Source organism: Miniopterus schreibersii (assembly GCF_964146895.1).
Source record: "Miniopterus schreibersii genome assembly, chromosome: 7".
In the NCBI taxonomy this organism is placed as follows: domain Eukaryota; kingdom Metazoa; phylum Chordata; class Mammalia; order Chiroptera; family Miniopteridae; genus Miniopterus; species Miniopterus schreibersii.
In genome coordinates this window covers 73,301,251-73,328,522 of record NC_138108.1, presented here as the reverse complement: position 1 = coordinate 73,328,522, position 27,272 = coordinate 73,301,251, and the positions used below count along the sequence as shown (strand labels likewise).

Here is a 27,272-nt window from a genome sequence, read left to right as displayed (position 1 = left end):
AAATTCTTGATGGTCATGATCTCTGGGAGTAAGAACATGCTACCAGAAAACTGAATTACTGAATAAATATTTTATTAACCATGTGAGTAAAACTGAATTAGCTTCTAAAATAATACATCTTAAATTTCGGAAATAAGATCAAAACAACCTAAAATCTCAAAAGTTTACAATGTTCTAGAAAAAAGTTAAAATGATTCTATATCATTAATCATTTAGGATGAACTTTCAGACCGACTTGCTTAAACTTTTCAAATATATTAGGCACAAAAATGTAAAGAAAAACCCACATTGTTTATGAATGCAGGATTTTACCTGGCATTTGACTGATAGAAATAAACAACCACCTATCCTTAAATTCTAAATTATTTAACAGATATATCTACATATGTATACATGTGCATGTGTATCAGCATCGAATATATCTATATCTATCTTCTATACATGCATAGATAGATAGATAGATAGATAGATAGATAGATAGATAGATAGATATAGAGATGATATAGATATAGATATAGATATAGATATAGATATAGATATAGATATAGATATAGATATAGATATAGATATAGATATATAGATATAGATATAGATATAGATAGATATATAATGCTGATGCACTTTCTGCCCTCATTCCTATATGCATTTATTTTCCTGACTCTGGAGGAAAACAAAACAGCACCTTTCAAGACCTCACTTGAAAATTCAAGCACCCGCATTTAGGCTGAGCCGGAGACGTGGCTCGGTGGACTCACCCAGCGGCCCTGCCTCTTCCTGGCCCTCAGGGTGTGCCGCTGGCCGCCTGGCAGGCTCGGGCACGCAGGGGGCTCGTCCCCTGGCTGCTGAAAGACGGGGGTTTCTTTCACGGAGTCCGCACCCCACGCCCGCACCTCTGCCTCCAGCACAGCTGGCTGCAGGACAAACCCCTCAGAAACGGAGGGGCAGCCATGCACCCCGCTGCTCACCTTCCTGTTCATTTTAAATCCCTTCCAGAATCTGCCTGGGTCTCTTCAAGCTTTGGAATCTTGGGGGAGTTTCTGTTTGTTTGTTTGTTTGTTTTCCTTTTTGTGTGTGTTTTTTGAAGTTTTGTCCAGAGGTTACAGCTCAGTCCCACGAGGACTGTTGGTTAGCGGCTCACTCCTCCACAGCAGAGCTGAGAAACCATTTACTCAACTTCAGCGCAAGCTCTGCCACTTGGACGCTGCTCTGGAAGTGGGATGTTACTTCCCAGCGTAAAGTGTACCTTATTCCTGGTAGAATATTGTTTTCCTTTTTCAATTGTTTCTTGATATCAAGTAAATGACAACTTTAAAAAGTGATAGTGATTTAAAACAAAAAACAACTCTATTTCTAAGAATGTATTCAAAGATCAGATGTATCAGTAGATATATATCATTATGCTTCCAGGGACAAAATAGTGCTTTTTTTTAGAGACATAAAGCCAGTTAGAATAAAAAAAGGTTAGAAGGTGGTGTAATTTTTCCAAGGGAAAGTTGTTTTGGAAGACTGAATATAGATAAACAAAAAGAAGTCAAAAAAATTAGTGAGCAGCCACTGTTAGCTATGTTCACGCCCATGTTCTAGTTCAGCTCTGGGACATAAAATGTAATTATCAGAATAATTTTGATGGATAAATATTTGGGTGCCAATTTGTAATATAATTACCTTCATTCTACTCTTCATATCAGCGCACATTAGAAACAAAATATTAAATCTTTTAACATTTATTTTAAATGTTAGCCTTTTTTCTAACAAGTACAGTTGAAGGTTAAAGCCACAATTGACTTTTATTCAGCTTTAAATATGAATTCTTTATGTTTTTTGTTTCTTCTCAAAGTATAATTCATCTCCTCACATTTAAATAATATTACAGCATCAAATATTTTTTAGACTAAATTACCCATTACCCTACTACTCTCAACTAGCAATTATTAGTGCTTTATTATATGGGGTGGGGCAAAATGAGGTTAGAGTTGTTCATGTGGAAAATAATACAATAATTAATAACTAATAATAGAAGAATAAACTGTTTTTCATGCTCACAACTGTAAACCTACTTTTGTGCACATTGTATTATTCCCTCCCCACTTTACCCTTGATTATATTTCATATCTGTAACACCAGTAAAATCTCTTGCCATTTCATATGACATTTGCTGTCATACAGTTCAGAAAACAAGATTTATCTCTCTCTCTATATATATAAACTTGTCACCTTTTTCTGTATTTTAAAAGTACCTGATGTGCTTTCGTTTTCACATGTTGCATTAAAAGCAATTAATTTTGAGCTTTAAACTTTGTCTTGCTATCCTTAATAACTTTTATAACATATCTTTTAAAAATATAGGACATGTTCATAAATAATATTAAATTAAATACTATGAAAAATCTCTCTCAAACCCTAGTTTTCTGCCAGGAAACAACTACTCTTAACAGTTTCTTGTGAATTCTAGAATTTATTTAAGTTATATCTGTTATATACATATAATATATATTTTATATATTATATGTAATATATTATTATGTTGCTCATATTGACATCATACTAATTAATCATACAGACTTTTATTACTGAATGGCACTGCACATCTGCACATATAGAAGAATCATTTTGTTTTAATGGCTTCCTAATATTTTATTGTTTTGTGCACCCTAATTTATTTTACTAGTCTCCTAATGCTGATCTAAGTATTTTCTAGTCTTTTATTTTGCTTTTAAATTATATTCCAATTAATTTACTTTTTAAATGTCTTCAGGCATATGTGCAATATCTCTACAAGATAAATTCTACATTTGGAATTGCTAGATATATATTACCATAATTCTTATTGGAGATATTCTTAGAGCAATAAAAATGTGTGTGTGTGTGTAATTTGTTTTTGATTTCTAATTTAACTCCTTTGTGCTTCAAGAGCCCACTCTCTGTGATTCCCATTCTTTTATACTTATTGAGACTTGTTCTAGGGCCCAGTGTATGCACCTAAAAACACCAAGCGTTCTGTAATTGCGGGGTACGGTGTTCTGCAAGTGTCAATTATGTCTTGCCGGTTGATTGCGCTGATCAAATCTTTTATACCCTTGCTGATTTTCTATCTGCTTGTTCTCTCTCTTACTGTAAGAACAGTGGTGAAGCTCAAATTGTCAATTTCTTCTATTTCTCTGTTTCCCAAAACCTGCTGAAGTATATATTTGCCTTCAATCTTTCCTTGCCCTGGGGAATTATTATTTCCTGTTCCCTAGAGATTCCAGCTCCCGCTGTGGTTAAGAGTATCCCAAAAGATGAAGCTTCCTTCCTCATGTTCATTTCCTTTGCTGTTCTTAAGGAGGAGCGTGGAGAGGCTCCTCTACCAGACCATCTCAAGGGTGCCGAGCTATTTCTGACATGAGGTGTCTTGACAGTAAAGCAGACTACGGTTCCCCTCAGGGAGTTCTCTTCATGCCATTTAATAAAACACAGTAAATCACTAGAGTACTGAACTTTTTCTAATTGGAATTCTTTTCCCTCAGGGCTGTGCAGGATGTTTCACAATAAACAATGGTATAATCTTATTTGGTAAGTTCTATTTAGACTGTTATGGAATATGACTTCCCATCACCATAGAATATGCTGTATGGTCGCAAGTAAGACTAACAGATGTGCGAAAGTTTAGTTGTAATGAAACACAGAGGAGCTAATACTTGGGAACATTTACTATCATCTCCATTTTCATTCCACGCCAGGGGTTTGCCCAGCAGGAGCTGTCCAACTTGTTCAGCACATTTCATTATGCACGACTTAGATTTATAGTTTAAAAATCTGCGATCAGGGAACTTCCATGGTTCTTTCTCCACAATTTATTATTTAATTCAATGTTAGGAGGAGCATGAGACAAGAAGCACCATAGAAGTTGCTATTTATGCTGGAAAACAAGCAGGGGAGCGCAGATCTGGTTGTTGCATTTACTGCACTATTCCTACGTAACTCAAAATTGCTTAAACATAAGTTAAGGGAAATGTATGAGTCGTCATTAGAACTAGGATGTGTCGGGTCTTCTTCCTAGTACAAACCAGCTTTTTACATTTCTGGTTTATTTTTTTCTTTCTACCTTTTCACATTTGGATGTACTATCTAAGTGAGAGTTTCCTGTTATTAAAAATACAAGCAAAAGAATTAAAGCAGGTGACTCCACGTAAGTCTAGTCTATTTCTTTCCTTATTGAGAATTCACTGCAGTCCTGCTTTGCCCTGATGTGTAATGTCGAAACTCAGCTTGCAGGTCACTTTCGCCAGGAAACTGCCCTGTCACCTCAGGAGGGCTCCCCCTGCAAGAGGAGGCCTATCTTGGGATCCTGCTCTTGCACTTGTTCTCAGAGGTGTGTATCCTCACTTTTAACACCATTTTTTTTTGAGTTCCTGGAATACAGAAATTGCACCTTTTATATCCCTAATAAGCACCATGTTCATAACAGTTAGAATCTGTCTAAACTTTTATAATTCATGCTGGATAAACCAACTAAAACACTTCAAACAGGGACAAAGACTATCACCTCCTCCCAAAAGAGAGAAGTAAATTGCGGATGTCCCATCATTAACGTGGTTCAATGTGTGAGAAAGTATTGAATTCTGTTTTGTTTTTCCAAACGTTGAAGAAAGCATTACACGCCCAGCATCGGTACAAGGTATTCTCAAACGGCACACCCTAGACGGGCAGCCTGCTTTCTTTCTTTATCTTTGTTTTTCCTTCAGATATAAGCCTGGCAACATTTCTGCTCACTCTCTAAATCTCTAGGGCTGGCCTGACCTAGAAACTGTCAGCATCTAAATATGTTCCATTTCCACATGCTGACCCAGGTTACAGCATCTTGCCTGTGGAGCTTCTTTTATTATTTTCTATGGAGAACTGACGCTTGCCACCGCCTCACCTCAGTAGACACTTACCTGTGCTATCAGGATTACGGAAATTGAGCTCCTGCCTTCAGAGAGTTTACTGTCCAAGGCAGTCAGCAATGTGAAGTCAGCACATACTTATCAAGTGACTTCTAACAATGCCACCGCAAGCACTTCAGCAGCACTAGGAGTACCGCCGACAGTAGGCAAGTTGCTCAGGTTTTTCCTTACATTGAAAGGTGCAACATTTAAATGGAGGAAAACAACCTAATGAGTGTTTATTAAAAAAAAAACAAACACAGAATTTATTTTGAAAAGCTTTGAATTTAGGTAGAAACGTCATAAATATGCTATTTACATAATCATAAGACACTAAGAGGTTTCTGGGAGTGCTTAGCTTGTGTGAGTGTGATTTTTACACAGCAATGCAAATTAATCTTCCTTTAAATTGTAGATTCTAATTGCATGTTTTTATTATTTTCTACACATACATAAACATTGTTACAGTATTCTAATTATATGAGAATGTATTTCCTATCACATTTACATACACACATAATCTATTAATGTAAATATATACCTTAACACACTGCAAATTTATCAGTTAAAATGACTGAGATATTTTAAGGGTGTTTTTGTTGTCGATTTTGTTAAACTGAAACATCACTATCTTATAAAGTTTCATCTAACATTTCCTGTCTCAATATTGAATAAAGAAATTATAGGAGCATCTTGATATTGGTTCTCCTGATGTCAAATTTGAATTGAGACCCAACAGACCGTAGGTAAACCTGGTTCTAGAATGTGGGCAGAGGAGCTGCTTTTATTTCCTGGAACTGAAACACAAACATTAGATGTGGCTACGGATTACATGAGAGGGTGACCTATTCTCAATGATCTCCACTAATGAAGATGAATGAGTTTTTCGAAAGTCCAAGTTCATTTATATGGGAAGCGGTCATTGAGACAAGCACCTGAGGATGCTCACGGTGTGAATTTTCTGGCTTCCTTCCCTAGCGAAGTGTGCTTGCGAGGAGCGAGCCCCACGCACACTGCAGCCAAGCGCTGACTCCTGCTGGCCCCCCATCTTCTCTGCTTCTAGCCAACTCAGGGGTGCTAGGGCTCGAAGTCCAAACTTTCATTCCAAAATGGACATGGTGGCAGCGGCCGGGTGTGTGTGACTATGTGTGCATGAGTGAGTGCGTGTGCTGTGTGTGTAATTGCATGTATATCTTATATTTGCATATGCTTATTACATATTTCTTGAATATATCTCAATGATAATTAAAGAATTACTCTTATTCTGAAAAACATGTATACATAATGGGTTATGAAGAAAACGATGTTGATTTTTAGTAGGAAACTTGAGATTTCAATGACATGTTTGAAAAATGCTACCTTAAATACCTACTATAAACCCACAACGACTAAATTCATACTGGAAATGGCAATGAAATTGTTCAAAATTTCTATTAATGAAAACGCAAACAATGACATCAAGAAAATATAAAACTTCTTAGAGATGCTAAACCATTGCCAATCGCTTGTTTTAATACAATTTTAAGGTAAAAATCTAGTAACAGTAAAGTGAAAAAAAATTGGAAAGTTTGATAATTTTATTTCTATTTTGAGAATTATGTAAATATTATATTTTCAAAATTATGGGTAATAAAATGTATTAAAGTGATTTTTTTGAACACCTAGACTGTGATAAGTAAAACCCTGGATATTTTTAATGCTTTATGCTATCGAAAGGATGGGTATGATGACTTTATTTTACTCTGAATACAGTGAAAAAATATTAGCAATAGCAAAGGAGCATACTTTATACTGTGTTCTTGTTACAAAAAAATGAAACAGGGTGGTAGGACACTTAGAGGTGATGGATATGTTTGTCCTCAGTGAATGTAGTGATGGATTTACAAGTGTATATCTGCATCTTATCACGCTTTATACATTGAATATGTACAGTCTCTTGCGTGTACTCAGTGCAAAGCCTTTTGTCTATGTGAATCTTTTATTTGCACTCAGTAAAGTGGTTTAAAGAATTAAGAGTCTAAAATGATCATTTGTTTTTACAAAATAGTATAGAAATACACTTATATAACATTTTCACAATTTCATATACTTGAATAAATATTTATAAGGCAATTTTTATTGTTGGTCTGCAATAAAACTTTAGATTTGAGTTTAAAACTTGATTTACTTACCTCTTAAATATGTTATCAACTCAGTTATGGATTGACAGACATAATAGCCTCTAAGCCTAGTTCCCTGCCCCTAGACTCCACTGCTTACAGTCTGTCTGAACTCTTCTGCTAGACCTGTCTTCTCACCCTTGACTTCCTTTCACATTATACCATCCTCAAAACTTCCTTTGGTGCCCCATAATCCACTGAAATAATAGTCAGCCTTTCATTAATTTCTCAGCACCACCAGATACTTATTAAAACTTCATTTTGTCTTGTGTTAAAATGAGTTTTATGGATAAAAAGGTGGAGTAGGAGAAACGGGAGAGAAAGACAGTGAGAAGGGAGAGAGTGAGATATGTAGCACATTCTGGATCATGTCTGCTCTGGAAAGACTAGGTCGGCGGTGGAAGGCAGCAATGCAAATAAATAACAACATATTAGATAATTTGAGGTAAAATAGAAGAATATTAGAGGCCTGAGAAGTAAGCAATTTGTTTAGCATGTAGAAATGTTGGGGAAAACCTCTCAGCAGAGGGGGGAAAGGTATTTGACAGAGTTTTGATTACAACAATGCCTGGGCTTGCAAAGGGAATGACTGAGACCCAAAGGAGGCACGCAAATGATTCAATTCTAATTCTTTGAGAATATCAAATTATTATTTTAACATGATTGTAGATTCCTTCTAGGCTTGGAGAATAAGAGAGTCATTTAAAACCAAAGTTTTAAAGAATTTCCTCAAGACTCCTCAGTGGCACAAACATAAATTTATCTGGAGTTTTCTGGGTTCTGGAATTTTGTGTCTGTAAATACATGGATCCATGCCTTCCCTGCATCAGTCCTAGCACCTTCATATCTAGTTTCTGCTGACAGTCTTCAGGATGACTATAATGAATGGATCTAGAAACAATTCTACATAGATATATTAAATACATTGCTTTAAAATATCTCTCTATATACACATGATAAAGGCAAACATACTGGGTATAATCTATGGTGTTTAAACACTTGAATTTTTTTTCACCTTAAATCATTGGCTTTTCTTCATAATTATTAAATCAATTATTCAACCATTTAGTGCAGATATGAGTGGCAGTGCATACACGGTGTTATATAGGATTCCAGTGTGAAACTCAACTGTAAAGATGCTTAAGCAGCTTCAGGTACAATGTCTGGCAACTCTGTGTAGGCTTCTCTCAATATTTTTGGCAAACCTTTGTTTCCTCAATGGCCCTTTAGTCTGGATCTATAAAACCATGTTAAGCATGTGAGAAATTAAAGACTAGGGATAACTTTTTATTTTACTGTTGATACTTTGCTATATTATAATTAGTTTCTTATTTTAACACTACATTTAACAAGCAGTTTATATGTTTAAGAAACTCATTCATCAAGACACAATGAAAGCTGTTTTTGCATGTCAAAAAAATATGTTTCCTATTCCAAGACACTAATTATTGAACAGCTGACTTTGGAAATATTGCTGAGTGGCAAACTATAATTAAAAAAAAAAGACTATCTCTCATGTCAATGACTCCTTAATTCTTTTCTACTTTCACATTCTCTTTTCTTTATCTCAATCACTTTGATAATTAAAAACTTAAAATAATCTCAGTTTAAAAAAATAAAAACTATTGATTAGAATTATATTACATAGAATGTAATATAAATAAAGCCAAGAAGCACAGTCAAATGCACTCAGTTTTCTACTGATGAAAATTAGGTGGAAGAGGGAAAATGACTTGGCTACTATCCTATGACCAACCACTGGCAGAGACTCTAGCCCAGGTATCTTCGCTTCCAGGGTATTTCAGGATCCAAACATTTTCCCAATAAAGAGAAGCACTGCTTAGTAACAGTATATTATTCTACAGTCTTCCTGTGATGTGAAATTTCTAGCACTAGTTCCCTATCTCGCCATTTAGCTTAAGAAAGTATTTCTTAGGTTTATAAAATAAAATTAAAAAATAACAATAATATTCACCATATTAAGAGATATATCTCTTTTTCCCAAATAATTATCACAATGAAATGATAGTATAGATATTTCTATTTTATATATGAGGAAATTGAAGCCTATGGAGAATAAGAAACATACCTCAGCCCACCCAGCTGTTATTTAAGCAGCAATTCTAATTTTTAAAAATCTAGAGAATTTTAACTTCTTTTAAAAGATTCTGTTAAAAGTAAGAGTTAGGGTTGGTCAGTCAGAATTATTAAAGGTAAATAAATAAACATATTGACAAGGATATCAAGAAACCTGATTTACTGAAAGAATTATTTAACATTAAAAACCATTCACACTTTAAAATGTAGTTCAAATTATATAATATAAAACTGATAGGGCACTAAAGAAAAAGATCATATACCCACTATCACTGGTAAAAAAAAAAAGTCTTAAAAACATCATCGTTAAGAGATCTAAGAGACAAATACTCTTCATATCACACAGAAAACATTTATAAAAGCTATAGTAAGCCATAAGTCAAATCCAATCAATTTCAAAATCACTATTACAAAATCTGTCTGCACTCTATAAATTGTTTTAAAACTGATTACACATAATTGTGGATTTAAAAACAAACATCAGAGAATGCAAGATGGAAGTTATACCAAACTGGAATTATAACTAAAATACAGAAAAATCAATCTGAACAGAAGTTTTATAACCAAGGATTTACAGAAGAAGCCACGTCGAGACTGGTAGAAAGGGCGGACATTTGAAAAGGGCTGGCCCTCAGCCACATGCGGCAGCTGAGAACCTGGAGGGAGAGCTCAGCTGCAAAGTTTCCCCTGAAGAGCGTGGGGCTGGGTCTTCACTGCACACCGTGCTCCCCAGGCCAGAGCAGCAGCAGGGGGAAGAAGCACCCACATAACACCTGGCTGTGAAAACCAGCAGGAAACTCCACATTGTTTCTGGTCGAAGTATAAACCATCACCTCTCTTAGAAACCCATTTGGCAACAAGTGGTCCAACTGAGCACACTCGTGCCACATGAGCAATACCACTTCCTGAGCAGTGTTCCCTCGACGTCTTTACGCGGGCACTGGGAGACGTACACGAATGTAGCACTGCTCAAACCGTTTTATACATAAATAATTTTCTTGTTAAGCTTGTGATAATTCCAAAATACGATTTTAAAATCCTCTCTTAAAAGAATATTGTCAAGGATAGACTTCTGTCTTAAATTGTTACCCTGAACAATGCTTTAAGGATACATAAAATTGACAAGATTATGTAATGGAAATGTCACAGAACTAGACCTTGGTATTCTTGACTCTCTCCTAGGTTTCATTATAAACTAGCAATGCTATGATAATAAATTAATAACTAGCATGATTAACTAGTAATCATGCACTACTTTGTAAACTTTTAAAATTACATGATAAAATAGTACTGGTATTACTTGATATATACTTAAATTAGAATACTAGATATAAGATATAAAGGTAAATAGAGAACATCTAATGTAATGACAGTTTTTACAAGGAAGTGGCCCTGTGAACACTTCCCCAGGGCCACGCCTACAGTACCCGGTGCGTCCCGATGCCCGAGCTTACCAGTTGCTGCCCTTGGACACCCCAGGCCGCATACTGCAAGACGGAGTTTTCTACTTCTGGAGGGTTTAACTCCCAAACTTCCCTTGAAAAAAGGTAAATATTTTTACATGAACAAATTGACGCCTACAACAATAATTTAGTTAGACAATTTCTCATGAAGACCAGAAAAATCAAAGAACTTACCTAGTGTGTATGTTGTAAATCACATACGAAGCAGTGTAAGAGTAATGAAAAATCTGAAATTAAAAAAAAAAAAAAGTTATTGACTCTAGCTTGAAATAAAGGCTCTATCTTAATGTGTACATATATTCTTATTAAATCACAGGAAATCCAAGACTTGGTTTCAGAGAGAAATCAAAATGTGAAATCTTCCAGTTCTGGAATTCATTACCTTCTCTGAGCCTCACTGCAATAGCCTTCTAACTTTTCATGCAACCAGCAGTCACATCCCACTCTAAACTTAGTATAATTGAGATTATAATTCTATCTTGTTGAGAACATTTAGTGATTCCTCACTACCTGTAAAATAAAGCTCACACTGCTTCATCGATGCCCAAGGATTCTGGTGTGTGGAGTCTACCTGTTTTCCCACCCTCACCATCTACTGCTCCCCTTCACCTAGCCTGTACTTCAACCACGTTAGACAAATGCCCCTTGTATATCCTGAACTTTTCCTGCTTTGTTTTTTCTTTCTAGACCATCCTACCCAAACTCAGGTGGAATATTTGCCTCTTCTGTTTGGTCTCTCTCACAGATTACTCTGAGTCTCAGGACACTCTCAGCCTGTAGTGTAAAATACGTAACTATTTTAAGTAAATGTCTCCTTTTTCCCCTAGAATGCTGTCAGGTCCAGTCGTGTATTACCTTTGCATCCTGTAAATTACCTATGCAGTGTCATGTTTGGATGCAACACGCAATAGATATTTGTTGAGTAATGATTCTAATGGGGGAAATCTCATAGAGCTTGAGGTGTTTATTGGTAGAAACAAAATGGGATGACCCTCCCCCAACCCTTTCCTAGTGAGAGTTGAAAATCATCTATTAAGTGTTGCTTGCAAGTATGTGATCTTCAAGAGATGTTAGTACCATCTTATAAAAAGCCCTGTTTCTTTTTAAAGGCCATCATTCCAAGGATCACAGAGCCCATGATGGGGTGACATTAAATCCCAAAGATAGGACCATAGTGGATAATGCAAAAATATCTCTACATTTTGGTTCCTAGCAATTAGAAGTTATGAAATAGTGGAACAGAGAGTAAATGAGGAAAATTGCAAAAGATGGCTTAGGGAAGGAGATGATAAATATGTTGTATTTCATTGAAAATTATTTTTCTCTAAGCTAAGTTGCCTAGTGAAAAAAAATTTTCTCTATCTAGCCATATTAACTTATGTTATTATTTTCAGGATTTACAGAACTTATACATCTATTTTCAGCATATAATTATAAAAGGCTTATTTCATTCCTGTAGTGGATGGCATTGCACAAATATTGTAACACTGCCAATTAAAACTCCCTAGATGTCAAATTGTTATTTCTTCTCAGTGCAATAATAGCTCCAATTAAACAGGATTGGCCACATATTTGGTAAAGTGATACTAGTGTTCTCTCTGCGGTGCAATGACAATCCTTCCCCTATTTGTTATAATACTGTGTTTTCCGGTGAAGCTTTATTTCTTTTGAAATAACTATGAAATTTGAGATTGCCTAAACTATAGAGTTGTAGATGTAAAAATGATTTCTCCTGCTGTCTAGTTTGACATTCACATTGTATTCTATACGATTCCATAATGAATACAAATTTTGAACCTTAAATTTACTACTATCGCTGACAGGTGAGAAATGTGACCACATCTATAAACATTTTTTTTTCTTTTAATCTCAGAAAGTTCTGTTGCCAAAGCGCACTGCCAAGTGAGCACTTGATCTTCAAAGCAGACAAATGTGTAAATGATATTATGGGTAAAAGGAGACCATTCATCCCATCTGTTAATCACCTCGCACTGTACCTGAATTCTAGGCTCACATCCATCTCAAGAGGAAAAATAGCTGCGCATTACCTTTTAGTCAGAGCCTGCCAAAAACCCACTGAGACAGCTGGATATAACCACTGAGTTTGCTCTCTTTCTCTGATGTCTGTCACAGAGGTAGCTAGCTCTTCTCAATGAATGAACCCAAAGGACTTAGCTGTCCTCCCAATGATGTGATTTGGAGAGGGGGAAACCGAATCCACTTCCTGTCTTGTAATTCTCAGCCTGACACAGCATTTGTTCCTCTGAGCTGGCGTGTTGAGGGAGAAGACCACAATAAAGAAGTTAACCTTGAAAGGCCTGCAAGCCCACAGCGGGTTGAAGTAACACATTGCAGGGTGTCAGCCTCCTCTGCTGGTGTCCTCCAAAGCCAGCAGTTTGCCATCTGCAGGGAGTTAGAACCTAGCCCTTGACTCCTAGCTGAGAGCTCTCCCCTCTAAGTCCGCTGTCCTTGGTGTGTGTGTGTGTGTGTGTGTGTGTGTGTGTGCACTCCCAGCAGATCTCAAATACCTCTTGTTTTGTATCTTTCCGTAATTAAAATAGCATCCAATGCCCACCACAGAATATAATGAGTATGGGGTAGGAGGGATCTTCAACAGGGTTAGAGGTAGAGGTTTGTTTTTGTTTGTTGGCAGAGTGTCACGGCAATTTTAAAAGGGGGCTTTTCCTATGAGACTTGCATTTAGCTTCAGTATTAAGGCACACTGGTCTAAATTCACTCTGTGTTAATTTGCATATCTCTCTCCTCCTTTGGATAGCATTTCTATTGTTGTTGTTTTTTTTAAAAAAAATCCTTATTTCCTCTTATCCGAGGTTCTTTATGGCATCAGCAAGGTAAGTTTTGTTTCATGATGAGAGGTTATAATTGGAGTCACCAAGGTTAGATTCAGTCTTTTTCCTTTAAAGTTTGGCTGCTGCATAAGGAGAGCCAAACAGCATCTGATGAGATCCTTGGGGACACAGACATTTCATAGTCAAAAATCACATATTCATCCCATTTTTGCAAATAATATTCCACTGCTTGTTAGAGAGTGTGAACAGTTAATGGCAAAGGTAGTGGGAATGGGTCAAGACTGAGATGTAATATATAAAATCCTGATCAAAGCTTACTTTTGGGAGCTGGCCTTAAAATGTCCAATCATTCCATCTCCTGATGCCAAAAAGTATTTATTGGGATGTATAGAACATATCATATGATCCTGCAATGCAATATGATCCCCATCGTCTCCACATTGCCTTGGATCCCCAAGAAGAGGTTGATTTACTAAATGTTAATTACTAAGAGGGGTACAATCGATTCTCATCATTTGCTGCAGTTCTATTCTATAAGCCATCATGGACATTGAATTAGCAAATACCTACCCATTGCTTCTAGGGGAGATACAAGGTTAGTTTGCTATGAGTCTCTGGTTATAACAGTTTCATCAACCAATCAATACATAACCTTGTTTCATGTATGTTTCTTTCTGAAGACACTGCATCTAAAATTTAATATCGTTAATTAATTAACACTGAACTCATGGCCAACAGCATTGAACTCACTCCTGAGCGAAGTTTATCTAACCCAAGGACTGTCTCTGTAAAGCACGTCACAGCCTTCTAGCACGTAGGAGCCCTAAAAACTACGTCAGCACTATGTCTGGGGGGTATTTTATTTTATTTTTTAAATATATCTTTATTGATTTCAGAGAGATAAGGAGAGGGAGAGAGAAAGACAGAAACATCAATGATGAGAGAGTCATTGATCGAGCCCGCAACCCGGGCATGTGCCCTGACCGGGAATCGAACCCCGATCGCCTGGATCCTAGGCCTACGCTCAACCGCTGAGCCACGCCCGGCCGGGCTGGGGGGTATTTTAAATAGCAAAACCATCAACAAAAAGCATGAACATGTGAAATACACAGCACTAGTAAGAGCATGAAAAGGACACTGTTTTACAGCATGAAAGCTGGAATAAGGCAGAGTGTGGCCTTGTTCAGCTGAGAACGTGTGCAACACACACCACAAATGTCCTGCTGCCCTGCACACGTAGATGACATAAAGTATAGTGAGTATCGATTTTGAGGTTACAAATGAATTCTAAAATCGGGCAAATTTGCAAATGTAAAATCTGCAAATAATGAAGTTTGACTATACTAATAACAGACATAGCCTGAGATATTACTGGAAGAAAGAAAAATAAGGCATCTTTGTGGCCTGCCAGAACTTGAATAAGAAAAGTATAGATGTTATCCAGAATGGTGGAATTCATGCTGTCTAAATTCATTTATCAACTATTTATTAAGCAACCTCTTTGACTCAAGCATTGCATTAGTGCTATTAAAAAAAAAAAGAGTGAAATAATAAAAATTATCTTTAAAAGAATATAAAATACAATGGAGTATCAGTTGATAATTTTTATTTACTCTTATATGTTGCCTGTCAGTTTATAAACACTTATGAAATATTAATCATGTGCAAACTGGTAATAAATGTGATCCCTGTCCCCAAGGAGCTCTTGATGCAGTTGGGGTGACAAGGTTAAGAGACATTCCATTAGCAATGAGGCACTCTGTTACAGGTCATAGTTAAATTAGGACTTGCAGATTATAAACCTATAGGCTTTCCGAGAAGCAATTCATCTTATTGGCTTCAAGATAACATCATAAAGAATATAAGAGTTAGGCCTTGAAGGGACTAATAGAGCCGAGAAAAATGCAGCTAGTGTAGCAAACTTAAGTTAATCCTGCATATAACTAACAATTCTTCAAATGAGCTTTTGCTACTCACTGAACTCTTCTGAGTGGCTTACATATATCATTTAATATTTAAGCAGCCTCAAGGGTATATGCTATCATTCATAATGCACATGGTAGGCTCTGGAAGCCCTGAAAGTTTGAGTAGGCAATGAGGCCACAGTCTGCACCCGCGTCTGTCTGACGACAGCTCATAGCGTGACTTACTCTCTCTGTTAACTCTCCCGGGAGCTCAGACAGGAAGCGTGGCTACAGCTTTGCAAAAGATTCATTCCTGAAAGACCTATTAAGCCACCATCCAAAGATTTATTGACAGGAGTAGGCGTGAGTTAATTGTGATTACCACAGTTAAGAGAGATTTCATTTTGGAAAGAAGACCCCATATATCAGATTAAAAATGTAAATCTCCTTCTCATTTAGCTGTTTTTCACAATTTTTTCTTGGAATATCAGTCACTGCCTATGACATCTATGGAGATTCATGTCAAGAAGAGTTACACTTACAAGAAAAAAGAACAGGGTACGTTAGTGATTTATTCTTGAACCAGATGTTTGTATCTGAGTGCACTGCAGTCACACTGCCCAGTTGTTCCAAATAGCATGTATTTTAAATAGCATGCATTTTCATGGCCTGGAGAATATCTGAAGGAGGCTTATGTTCCTCCATGGGCTCAAACAGTGAGGAAAACTAGCCTATGACGATGCAAGTTTCTAAGCAAATAGCATTTATGAAAGAACATCGGTGAGGGAAAAGACAACAGAGGCAAAGGGCCATGTGTTTCCTTGGAAGTCAGTGTCACAACGGGGTCAAGCTTGCTCTAGAATAATGAGATCCCTTAGAGGATGCGTGAGCAGCGATTCTGTTAAGAAAATGGTCTTTATTATGTAGTGGAGAGTTAGATTATCAGGTAGGACACTCTAATGTAGTAAACGCAGTTCACAAAATTGCAAGCTTCAGCTCTACAAACGAATGTTCAAATATATAAAAAAAAGACTGTGAACATTTTGAACATTACTGGTTGAAAGGGAAAATAAATATGAAAGGGAATTAAAGGTAGAATTTATACTTGTCGTTATTTTAATCTACTTTCATTTGTTCCCCTACTTAATGCTTACCATAAATTTTAAGATATTATCTATCCAGACACACAGCTGGTGAAACAGAGATTGGAACCAAGGTCTTACAGATTCCAAACACGCCACCACTGTGTCAGGGTGTTTCCACATGGGAGAACTGGGCGGGGTTCTTCAGCTGTCCCCATGCAGTAAGTGGCAGGCCATAAAGATGGGCCCACTACATATAAGTGCTGCTGAAGAAAATAAAGTTTGTGTTGCTTCAATTTGGCTTTATTTATGCCAAAATCTATGAAAAACAAATAAAAGTGAACTTGCTAAAGAAAGAAAGAAGAAACAGACCATCTAGCACAAAACCAACTTAGTTATTGTGTTAGGCGTCACAACGCAAAAATAGGATTTTGTTTTGTTATTTTATCATTCATAGTATATTCCCTGTGAATTGAATAGTGCATTCACTCAATTAAAACACCACACTGGCAGCATGCTATGAAAGCAGGCATCCTACCAAGAGACTGCATGACATAAGCATGTTTTCATTTAAAAAATTTATTAGAAGAAAATGGATAGCTGATGACTCAAGTCTTAAAAACAGACAGACATCAAATATTACCTCGGCATCATTTCTCACGTAGAACTATTGTGTCCAAGATATAATCTAACTGTCCTGCATATTAACCACAGCCGGCACAAGAATATACTTTATTCCATAGCAGGAGATCTTTGAGTTAGCAGAATAAATCATTTTCTGATATATCACTTATTAAATAAGTTAACAGTCATCATAGTCAACCCCCCTTCAAGTTGTTCTGAGAATGCAGTGTTGTCTAGAATGCAGAATTTCATTTCAAAGACAGTCATAGCATCCATTTTCCAATCATTCATATATAACGTTACCGTCACCATAATATACTGCTGACTGAAGTACCAAACTCATTGATAATGCTACTCTTTGTTAAAAAAATCATGTTCCAGACCTTTTGCATTATTATGGAATAGGAGCTACTTTCACACCAATTGGTGTTAAACTGTTTCCTATGTATCATCATTGAAAATATCTGCTTTGATAACCTGAATCGCACTTAAAGATCTATTGCTACCAGCGGTGCAAGTAGGCTATCAACGTGAACTGGAATAAATTTAAACATCATTTAACTACTTACAAACTAGTTTCTCTCTAGCATGTCAATGTAGAAATACATATATTGCAAAGGACAGAGTGAGGAAAGAGCCCTCAACCTTAACTTTAGTGCTAGGACTATAAAGGCACTGCTTCCAAATATAAATACACTCAGGGCCCCATTACTGGAGCCAAGTATATTCTTTGGGAAAATGGTTACTTCCTTCTACAGTAACTTTGGTGAAATGGTTCTTTCTTCATTTCAATAGGGCCAAATTTTAGCTTGTGTTTTCTAGAGCAGGTAACTTAGAAATTTTAATTTACTAATCAGGAAAATGGAAAAGGCAAAATATTTCCAGCTGTTTTGTTATAAAGATTAGAGGGCAAATTATATGAAAATTATTTTTTATTACATGAACTTAGGCCAAGAGAATGTAGACATAAAAATTAAACAGTATTTCAATTGCAACTTGTTTATTTCTTTAATAAAACTCTTACTATCGAGCAGGAAAACCCCCACAAAACTTAAAATCAGTTGTATGGAATTGTATTAGTTACGTTTTACAAAATTATATTCCCATAGATAATTAAAACTCACCTGTGTTGAATGATTTTTTTTTCAATATTGGAAAAATTATAATAAATGTAATTTTCAAGACTGTATAATTTATATGGGTATTTACATATTAATAGCTACTTAGGTTGATCATATTTTTCATATATTATACAAAATGCTGCAATTATTTTTACTGCATTTTTTTTCACATCTTTAAGACATATTCTCAGAAGTACAATTTGAAGATCAGAAGATATACACATTTTACATTTAATCCATATTACCAAGTAATTTTCCAGAAAGGTTAAAAACAATTTATGCTGCTGTGTGCTACATAAGCATCTTTTTTTCTTTAATGTCATAAAAAAGTAATATTCCTGATTGTGCTCTTTTGAATTGTTTGAATGGCAAAAAGAAAAACACCTCATTATTTAGACTTGCAGTTTGTGATTAAGCTTGAGCACCTCACCACTAGCTTCCAATGCCTTGCATTTCTCCATTTGTGACTTATCTATCAATGTGTTTTTCATGGGGTTATTCATATTTTTCTTGTTGATCTCTAAAGGCTCCTTTTGTATTATGAGTGCAACAAGTATTTTATCCAATTGATGTTTGCCTTTTACTTTGTGTGTGTATGTCCTATAAGGAAATTTTAAATCTGTATCTGACTTTTTAAAAGTCATTTCCTCTTTTGGATCTTAGTAGCATGCAAAGGGAAGCTTCAGTAATAACATTATAAACTTTAAATAATTCTTTTTTCTAATACTTTAAAAAGCCATGATCTGTTCAATTCACTTAAAATTATTTTTGTTTAAGGTGTGAAGTATATATTCAGTTTGGTTCTTTATACCCCAAATAACCAGGCAGTTTTCTACTACAATTGTTTAAGTAATTTATGTTTCCTCTTGATTTTAATGTTACTCCTAAATTCTATATAGAAAGTTGATCATTTTCTGGACTACTTTGGTCTTATTTATTTATATGCCTTTCCTGATGAGGATCACCAAAAAACAACTTTAAGATATATTTTAACATCTGAGATTAGTTCATTTTCATCTTTTTTGTAACATATATGCTCTAAATCTTGACTATTTAAATGTAGGTCTTAATATCCTGATTAAGTTATAGCTAAATTGGGAATAGGATTAAATATTGTAGAATAAAAAATTATATTGTCCATTACCTTTAAAAAAACTCTTGAATCATTTCTTTAAAAACATATTTTTATTGGTCATAAACATAATACTTGCTCATGTTTTTATTTAGCAGCTTCTATCATCAGGGCAGTGTAATAGTGAAGACTGTGGCTTGGGTATAGATATGTACTTTTTTTTTTTAATCCCCACCTGAGGATATTTTTTCCATTGCTTTTTCAGAGAGAGTAGAAGGGAGTGAGAGAGAGAGAGAGAAACATCGATGTGAGAGAGACACATCGACTGGTTGTCTCCCACATGCCCCTGACTGGGGCCAGGGATCGAGCCTGCGACCCAGGTCCGTGCCCGTGGCTGGAATTGAGCCCGAGGCGCTTCAGTCCACGGCCAACGCTCTAACCACTGAGCCAAACCAGCCAGGGTAAGGCCGGATAATATTTTAAAATTTAAATACAGTTGATTAAGATAAGTGTTCTACAGCATGGCTTAAATTAAAGATCAAATATAAACATATAATATCAGAGACTTGACTAGAAAACCAAAAATTACTCTAAATGCATTAGTGAAGATAAATGGTGCTCAACAGTCGCTGTAGAAGAAGAAAAATAGGAAAGAAAAAACAAAAATCTTTCAAGACAGTTTTCAAAGACAACTCCAAGAATTTCACAGAAATTGTTTCTGAAGTTTTATGTAAAAGTCCACTTCAAAATAATATATATATATATGGATTTCTCATAGCTATTCCATGGCAATTCATGAAGAAAGGATACTCACACTTTTCAAAAAATGCTATTAGAATACTTGGATATCCATCTGCAAAACAATAAACCTTTCTCTTTTGCAACAGACATTAATCTTAACAAAAATAAATCAGAACTCTTAATGTAAGACCTAAAATGTCTAGAAAAAAAGAATACTGGATAAAATCTTTGTAACTTTTGGTTAGGCAAAGTTTCTTGGGTACAAAGCCAAAAGCACCATAAATAAATGAAAAACTGAATTGGATTTCATCAAAATTAAGGTCTGATATTCCAAAAAAATGTCACCTATTTCAAAATGAAAAGGTCAGTGAGAGACTGGGAGAAAAATATTTGCAAATCATATATGATAAAGGGTTTGTGTTCAAAATACATTTAAAAAAACCCTCATAATTCAACAATAACAAAACAACTGCCCCTCCCCACCCCCACCAAAGGGGAAATATTTGGACAAGCATTTATCCAAAGGTATATGGATAGTCATTAAGGCCATGATCCCAGTTTAAAGTAAATCTCATTAGGAAAATTCAAATATCATTGCACATTATTAGACTGACAAAATTAATAATAACAAAAATAACACAAAGTGGTTATTATAAGGAGCAAAGGGAAGTTTCAAATACTTCTGGTGGGACTGTCAAATAGTACTTCAGAAAATAATTTCACAGTTTTTTATAAAGTTAGATGTACACTTACCATATGATTCGGCAATTCTCACTCTAGTATTTATCAAAGTACAATGTAAATCTCTCTATACAAACACGTGTCTAGATGTATATCAGTATTTTAGCTAATCATCATCAACTTGAAATCACCCAAATGTCCCTCAACTGGGGACTGGATAAATAAATAAATAGTGGTAGGTTCTTACAGAATTAAATACTATTCTGTAAGAAAAAGGAACACACTACTGATATATATAACAGCATGTATGGACCTTATCTCATTATGTAAAGTAAAAGAAGCCAGATTTAAAAGGCTACATACTGCATGATTTCATTTAGATGACATTTTAGAAATTGCAAACTTATGGAAACTAAGCAAATCAGTAGTACCGTGGGCTGGGGTTAAAGAGCAGGAATGAGCACAAGGTGCCATATGGTAATCATTGGTGTCAGGACACTCTTCTAGCTCTTGATTGTAGCGGCGGTTCCATGACTACATGTACTTGTTAAAACTGGCGCACCTACACACTAAAAAGGGGCAATTTTCTTGTATTTGAACCACATTTTAATATTTAAAAAAACCCCAAATATGCCTTATTTGTCATCTGAGATTAAAGCCAGATTCAAAAGGTGAATAAAGAAATAGAGGGATATTTTAAGAAATTTCTAAATCCATCTGGACACCACCAAGAACAATTTGCTGTATTTTAGTTGTCTTATTCTATGTTGCAAGATACGATTTTGCAAATAAATGGAGATATAGCTTTTAATTTTAGGATTTTTCTATAAATTTAAGATGTGCATTTTTTTCACATTTTAACAACTCTGAAATTGAGGTGAGTCTGAAATTGAGATGACTCAAACAAATGGAAAGTCATAATTTCATTGCTTCCTGGAACACAAAATAATGGTGTATCTTTCAACTGATGATATGTCAGAGTGGATGAAGTACAGAAATTACTGTACTTTAGCCAACCTGCTGTGATAAAGGGAAGGACCCTTGCCAAAAGGGGCAGAGGCTAACATGCTGTGACCGCTGCGCTTTGCCGTGTGTCATCCCACAAGACAGCACGAATGACCTAGTGGCAACTGCGAAAGGGCAAGGGCACAATCAACATGCGATGAGACTTTAGTATGTCATTGGAGTATTTAAAGCATAATTTCAGGGACTTATAAGTTAAAAATGAAATTTCTAAGTGCTTAGGCCACGTAGCCAATAGAACTTTCTGCAAAGATGGGCAAGTTCAATCTGCCCTGGCCAAAGGCCATGTGACTGTAAAGTACTTGAAATGTGGTTAGTGCGACTAAGGAACTAAACATGCAATTTTATTTAATATTGATTAAATTTAAATGGCCATATGTGATTAGTGGCCTTGTATGGAACAGCACAGGTTTAGACACTGGGTCTGATCAGTTTTAGAATTATAAAGGAACGACCGATCAGTTGGTAGCCCTACTGCACAGCTCTGAAAATATCAGTGCTGCCTTGGCCTTGATGGACCTCATAGTCATCCCGGTTGGGATTAGAGAGCAGCCATAGCTGAGAAGGTGGCTACCACGGGAGGCAGTTGGGACAGCAACAGGGACACCAACTATCTCTCCTTTCTTACTTTCTCCTACAAGCTTCCAGGTTTTCATGAAATGAAGCAATCACTTTCCCAGCAGAGCTATTTCCACTAGTTCCAATTCTATTTTCAATTTTTTCTCAATGTGTTAGTAGGAAGAATAACAAAATTGGGAGATATGTGGTAAGCATTATCATTAGTTATATTTTCTAGATATACAATAAATAATGGTACTGTACCCAGGTCTGTACTGAGGTTAATCAGAGGTTCAAATCTTCCCCGATAAGGAACAAGAAGTTTGTAATCAGAAATTGACAATATTTTGTATCATTTCTGATTATTCTACTTCGACATTTTCCAGTATATTTTTTTATTTTATATACTATATTCTTTGGGATAAAAATGTAAGTAAATTAAAAATGTTTTCCAGTATAAAATAATTACTAAATTTAGATTTTTTCCAAAGTATCTTAACATGTTTAAATTGTAAGAAATACACAGTAATTTGAATTCCAGTAAAACTAAATGACCTATCAAAGTTAACTTAAATGTGTTATTTTAAAACCATCACTGGCATACTGCATGCATGTATATAAATGCACACATGTATGTGTTTTATTATAGATATATCAGGGCTTTTTAATAGGGTTGTTCAATTTGTTCTCTACACAAAACAACACAAAAGAGGAAGCTGAAAGGCAATCTATAATCTGGCTATCCTGTGGCACAGAGCTGTGTTCAACCAGAAGAGAAAGCATCTTCCTCATCACACAACTACTGAGTCTTGGCCAAGCAGTGCGCCCATGGGTGCAAGTGCTCAGAGGGACAAGTTTTCCTAATTTGTCTATCTGGGGAGAGAGTACCAATTTAACATAAAAATGCACTAGCCTTGATGTGTTATTAAACATGTTCCATGCATCTTGCTATATTTGTATATATTTAGGTCTCCATTTATTTGAATAAAGTCTTCAGAAAGGTTCTGTCAGAATTCATTACAAGTAACAAAATTGAATTTTTGTTAATTAAACCTAAAAGGGGTAATTAAAAAGGTGTTAGGTATATCACAGAATAGTTGGGAAGACTAAGAAACCCAACAAGGGGCTAAGTTTCTAGGAACGTTGGTAGAAACTGGCCGCTTTTAAAAATGAAAGCAATGAGACATTGCAACTGTATGGAGTGGAATAGAAAACTTCCACCTCTTTCACTTCACAAAAGCCATTTTGGTGCTAGGAACATGACTTATAACAACTCAGGCCAGTGAAAGTCAGACCCTCTGTGACAACCAGCCTAGCAAAACTCAGACGCATGGCGCAGAGCCTTTCCCCGCCTGCTGATCCATTCCAAACTGCAGTCCAGTCCATTGGTGGTCCAGGTTACATGCCTACATCCTAACTCTAGGAGATTTACATGTTGAGAACACAGAAATATGGGAACTACAGAAAGGCAAATGAAAAGATGATGGGAAGCCAATTGAACATTTTATGTAAAAAAATAATAAAGTCAGTCTATAGCAAATGAATTATGAACTGGTTGCACACATTTCTCATTATGATTATTTTTGACTTTCACATGATGACAGAGAAAACGCTTGGTTTTTAAGAACTCTCTCAGAGCTCATCTTGGCCCAATAATTAGTCAGGAAATTGGTCGACAAATGTGGCTTTTGAAGGATATTATTATTTATAGGGGAAACTTTATTAATTCCAAATAGGTATAGCCCCATGATTAAAATAAAGCAAAACAGAAAAGAAAAAATACCCAATGCAACTATAAAAATACATTTAGAAAAAGATATACAACCAGACAGAAAATAAAAGGAAAACATAAAAACAAAAATTATAATGGGACCTTGGATAAAATGGTAATTTTAATTAGGCTATTGAGCTTTAAATAGATTGAAGGCTTGTTTCCCAAGGGATATAGATGATATAAACATGCAATCTGAATTATTAGGTTCCAATACTCTATTTTCAGTAAAGTAATCCCCACCTCCCAGAGACATTTGTATAATAAAATTTTGGACCCAGGAAGAATGTTGTAACTTATTTAGCCTAAGCCTCTCATTTTTCATCCAAATATTTGATTTATTACTTTTTACAGTGACTATAGAAATGGTCACAGGAATGTAAAGAGCAAGGCGAGCAACTTGAAAACACTTCAGCTTGACTGTTGTAAACAGTCCCTCCAGCTCTCACCCAATGCCAGAAAACTCAGTTCCTTCTCCTATATCCCTGATGCATCCTTTGAGCCATTGTCCCAGTGCTAAAACTCAGAGAGAGAGTGTCAAGCCTAGCAAGTCCAGGTGTGGGGCCTTCAGGAGGAACACCTGGGGCACCAGAAGCCCTCGGTCTCACTCAGCCACAGTCCCTGCTGGTTTCTATAGCCAGAAGTTCTTTGGACTTTTCTTTCTGGTTCTGGAACCTCCACCTGGGAGGCCTCCACTCTCTACTCAGGGGGAACCTCTGCAGCCAAGATATCCCTCCCGATTTTTATCCATCACATGTGGAAGGGGCCAGCTATTTCCATGTCTCTGTCCTTCCTATCAGTCTTAGTGTGACTTCTTTATATTAGTTGTAGGGCTTCTGTTCAGCTAAATTTCAGGAGATTCTGAATGATGGCTGTTCTGTAGTTTAGTTGTAATTTGGATATGGTTGTGAGAGGACATGAGTAGCACATTTACCTACATTGCCATCTGGACCAGACTCCTATTACAGTATCTTTAATGGCATTTCCTCCTGCTTCTTGGAAAAAGGATGTCACATTTTCATTCTGTTCTAGGCCCCACAATTTATGTAGCTGGTCTGACTATCACACTGAGAGTTAGATTTTGTTAGTATTATTTACTCTGGTGTTTTTTCTCACATCATTTTTTTTCAGGCATTTACATGAAAATTAATTTCATTTTAAAATATGTGAATAGAAAATCAGCTTCAGTGTCAAAACTGTTGCAACAAGGAAGAAACCTAACACTCAGGAATGATCATGCTATCTACTGAGATGGTTTTCACTAGTACAATTATTTCTGGCAACTGATGATGACCAGAATGGCTAAAGTCACTACCTAAAAATTCTCAGATCTGCAGAGTCAGACTGGTGAAGAGGTAAAAACATAAGATTTGGAATCCAGAGTCCAATAACTATGCTGGCTCGTCCATTCAGTCATTTAACCTTCGACAATACACTCAAATTTGCTCACCATAGCCTCTCATTGTATAAAGGGAGGAATTTCAATGACATAATCCTTAAGTAGTTTCTAGTTACAAATTGGAAATGATGTATAGCAAATGCCCAGCTCACCAGATGCTACACAGCAGAGCTTCAACAAATGAAAGCAATTGTAAAATTCTAGGACAACCTATTTTGTAAATTAACCTCCATGCCATGGATTCTTAACATTAGATGACATAATGACTGATATACTTTTTGCTTGTTTGTAAATACAGATTGGCAAAACTAGAAATGACGACATACAGAAAATAAGTAAATAAATTCTTAAAAATGACTCATGGCTTTATCACTTAAAATATGGTTAATGAATAAAAAGTCAAAACAGAAATATGCCTGGGTCTGGTAGAAAAGACAAATAATGAAAACTGAGGAGTTCTTCCTGGCAACAGTTACTGACTGAATTCATTACGCCAGGCAAAGGCTCAGTTCCTTTGGAGGTTTCTCTTGTATAGCAGATGTAAAAAAGTCCTCTATTATTATTATTTAATTATTATTAAGGCCATCATCTTATAACTTCACGCATCCTATGGAAATATTGTCTCAACATTGAATTCATAGTCATTTGGGAGAAATGTGACTAAGTAAAAACACTGACTTGTAGCTAAATTAATAAAGATGATGTAAATTTTACTTCTCATATATTAATGCAGCTTTAGGACCTTGGACAAATTGCAGCTCTTCACAGATCTATTTTAATGTGAACTCTATTTGCATTTTGTAGCTAATTGGAAATACATTGAATCCTAAACTGTGCTTTTCAAATTGCTTTTAGTGTAGAGAAAAAGAAAAAAGCACTTTGTGGTAGGTGGGATGGAATTTGGTCAGGAAAAAACAGAGTTCTGATCTCATGTTTGCTAAAAGTTCACTGTACAACCTGGGACAATTTCCCCTGTCTAATCCTTGCATTTGTGTAATTTATTTATAAAATGGGAGGCTGGACAAGCTTTCTTTCACATTTAATATCCCCAGGTACTTTCATTCAGCCTGTGATTCCTCATAGGGAGATTAGTAATGACTTTTTTCAGTGCTTTTAAACTGTCCCAAGTTATAAATAAAGAAATATTCAAAGGCAATTATTTTTTTATTTTTCTAAATTTATAGTGATCTGCCTCCTTCAGTGATCTTTAAGATTCAGTTCCTACAGCTCTAGGAGATTTACGGCACCCAAGTTAACTGACAAGGTCATAGCTCTGCAAACATCACATTGATTTGATTGAATCAGCATCAATTACTCCCAGGTGATTGATAACAACCAGTGCCCACCATGGGTCATAATTTATAGACGATATTAACACTTTGAGGAGTGAAATATAGCAAGTCATAACTAATGTTTACTGCCAAATGAACATAAACGTAAAAAGAGAGAGATGTTAAGAGATCTAATTCATCCTTAAAAACAAATGCTGTCAAGTAGACCTAACCCTGTTAGGGAAAGAGATCGCAGTAGAAAAAGAGCAACTGACTGGGTAAACCTGGGACATTATACCGCATAAAAAAAGATACTGATGGGGCTGTGGAAAGGAGCTCTGGACAGAGCACATGAATTAATAATCAGTTATGTTCATTTCGGGCAGTTACCCTGCCTTTTTCAGATTGCTGTTGCATTTGCTAAGCTTTCAGGATAGACATATATTGCTAGCATTTGGACACGTACGCCTAAACATCACAGCAATCCAGGATACGTGAATTCTTTCCTGAAATAATGGTCTATGCAATTCCTCTTGAAAGACTAATATATCATTGTCACATAAATGTCATTAGTTTGACTATCTTGGGATAA

The 27,272-nt window shown here is 35.8% G+C and overlaps 1 protein-coding gene across 4 annotated transcripts in view; it reads right to left on the bottom strand.

Annotated features, from left to right (window-relative positions):
• The window catches only part of DPP10 (dipeptidyl peptidase like 10), a 1,168,699-nt gene that overhangs the window by 111,724 nt on the left and 1,029,703 nt on the right, over positions 1–27,272 (bottom strand). For all 4 annotated transcript variants that reach the window (XM_081142810.1, XM_081142809.1, XM_081142812.1 and 1 more), the window contains exons 6-7: positions 10,798–10,850; positions 10,615–10,696 (exon numbers count right to left, since the gene is read on the bottom strand). In XM_081142810.1, coding sequence (XP_080998936.1) covers positions 10,615–10,696; positions 10,798–10,850 — 135 coding nt within the window. The remainder of the gene's footprint in view (positions 1–10,614; positions 10,697–10,797; positions 10,851–27,272) is intronic.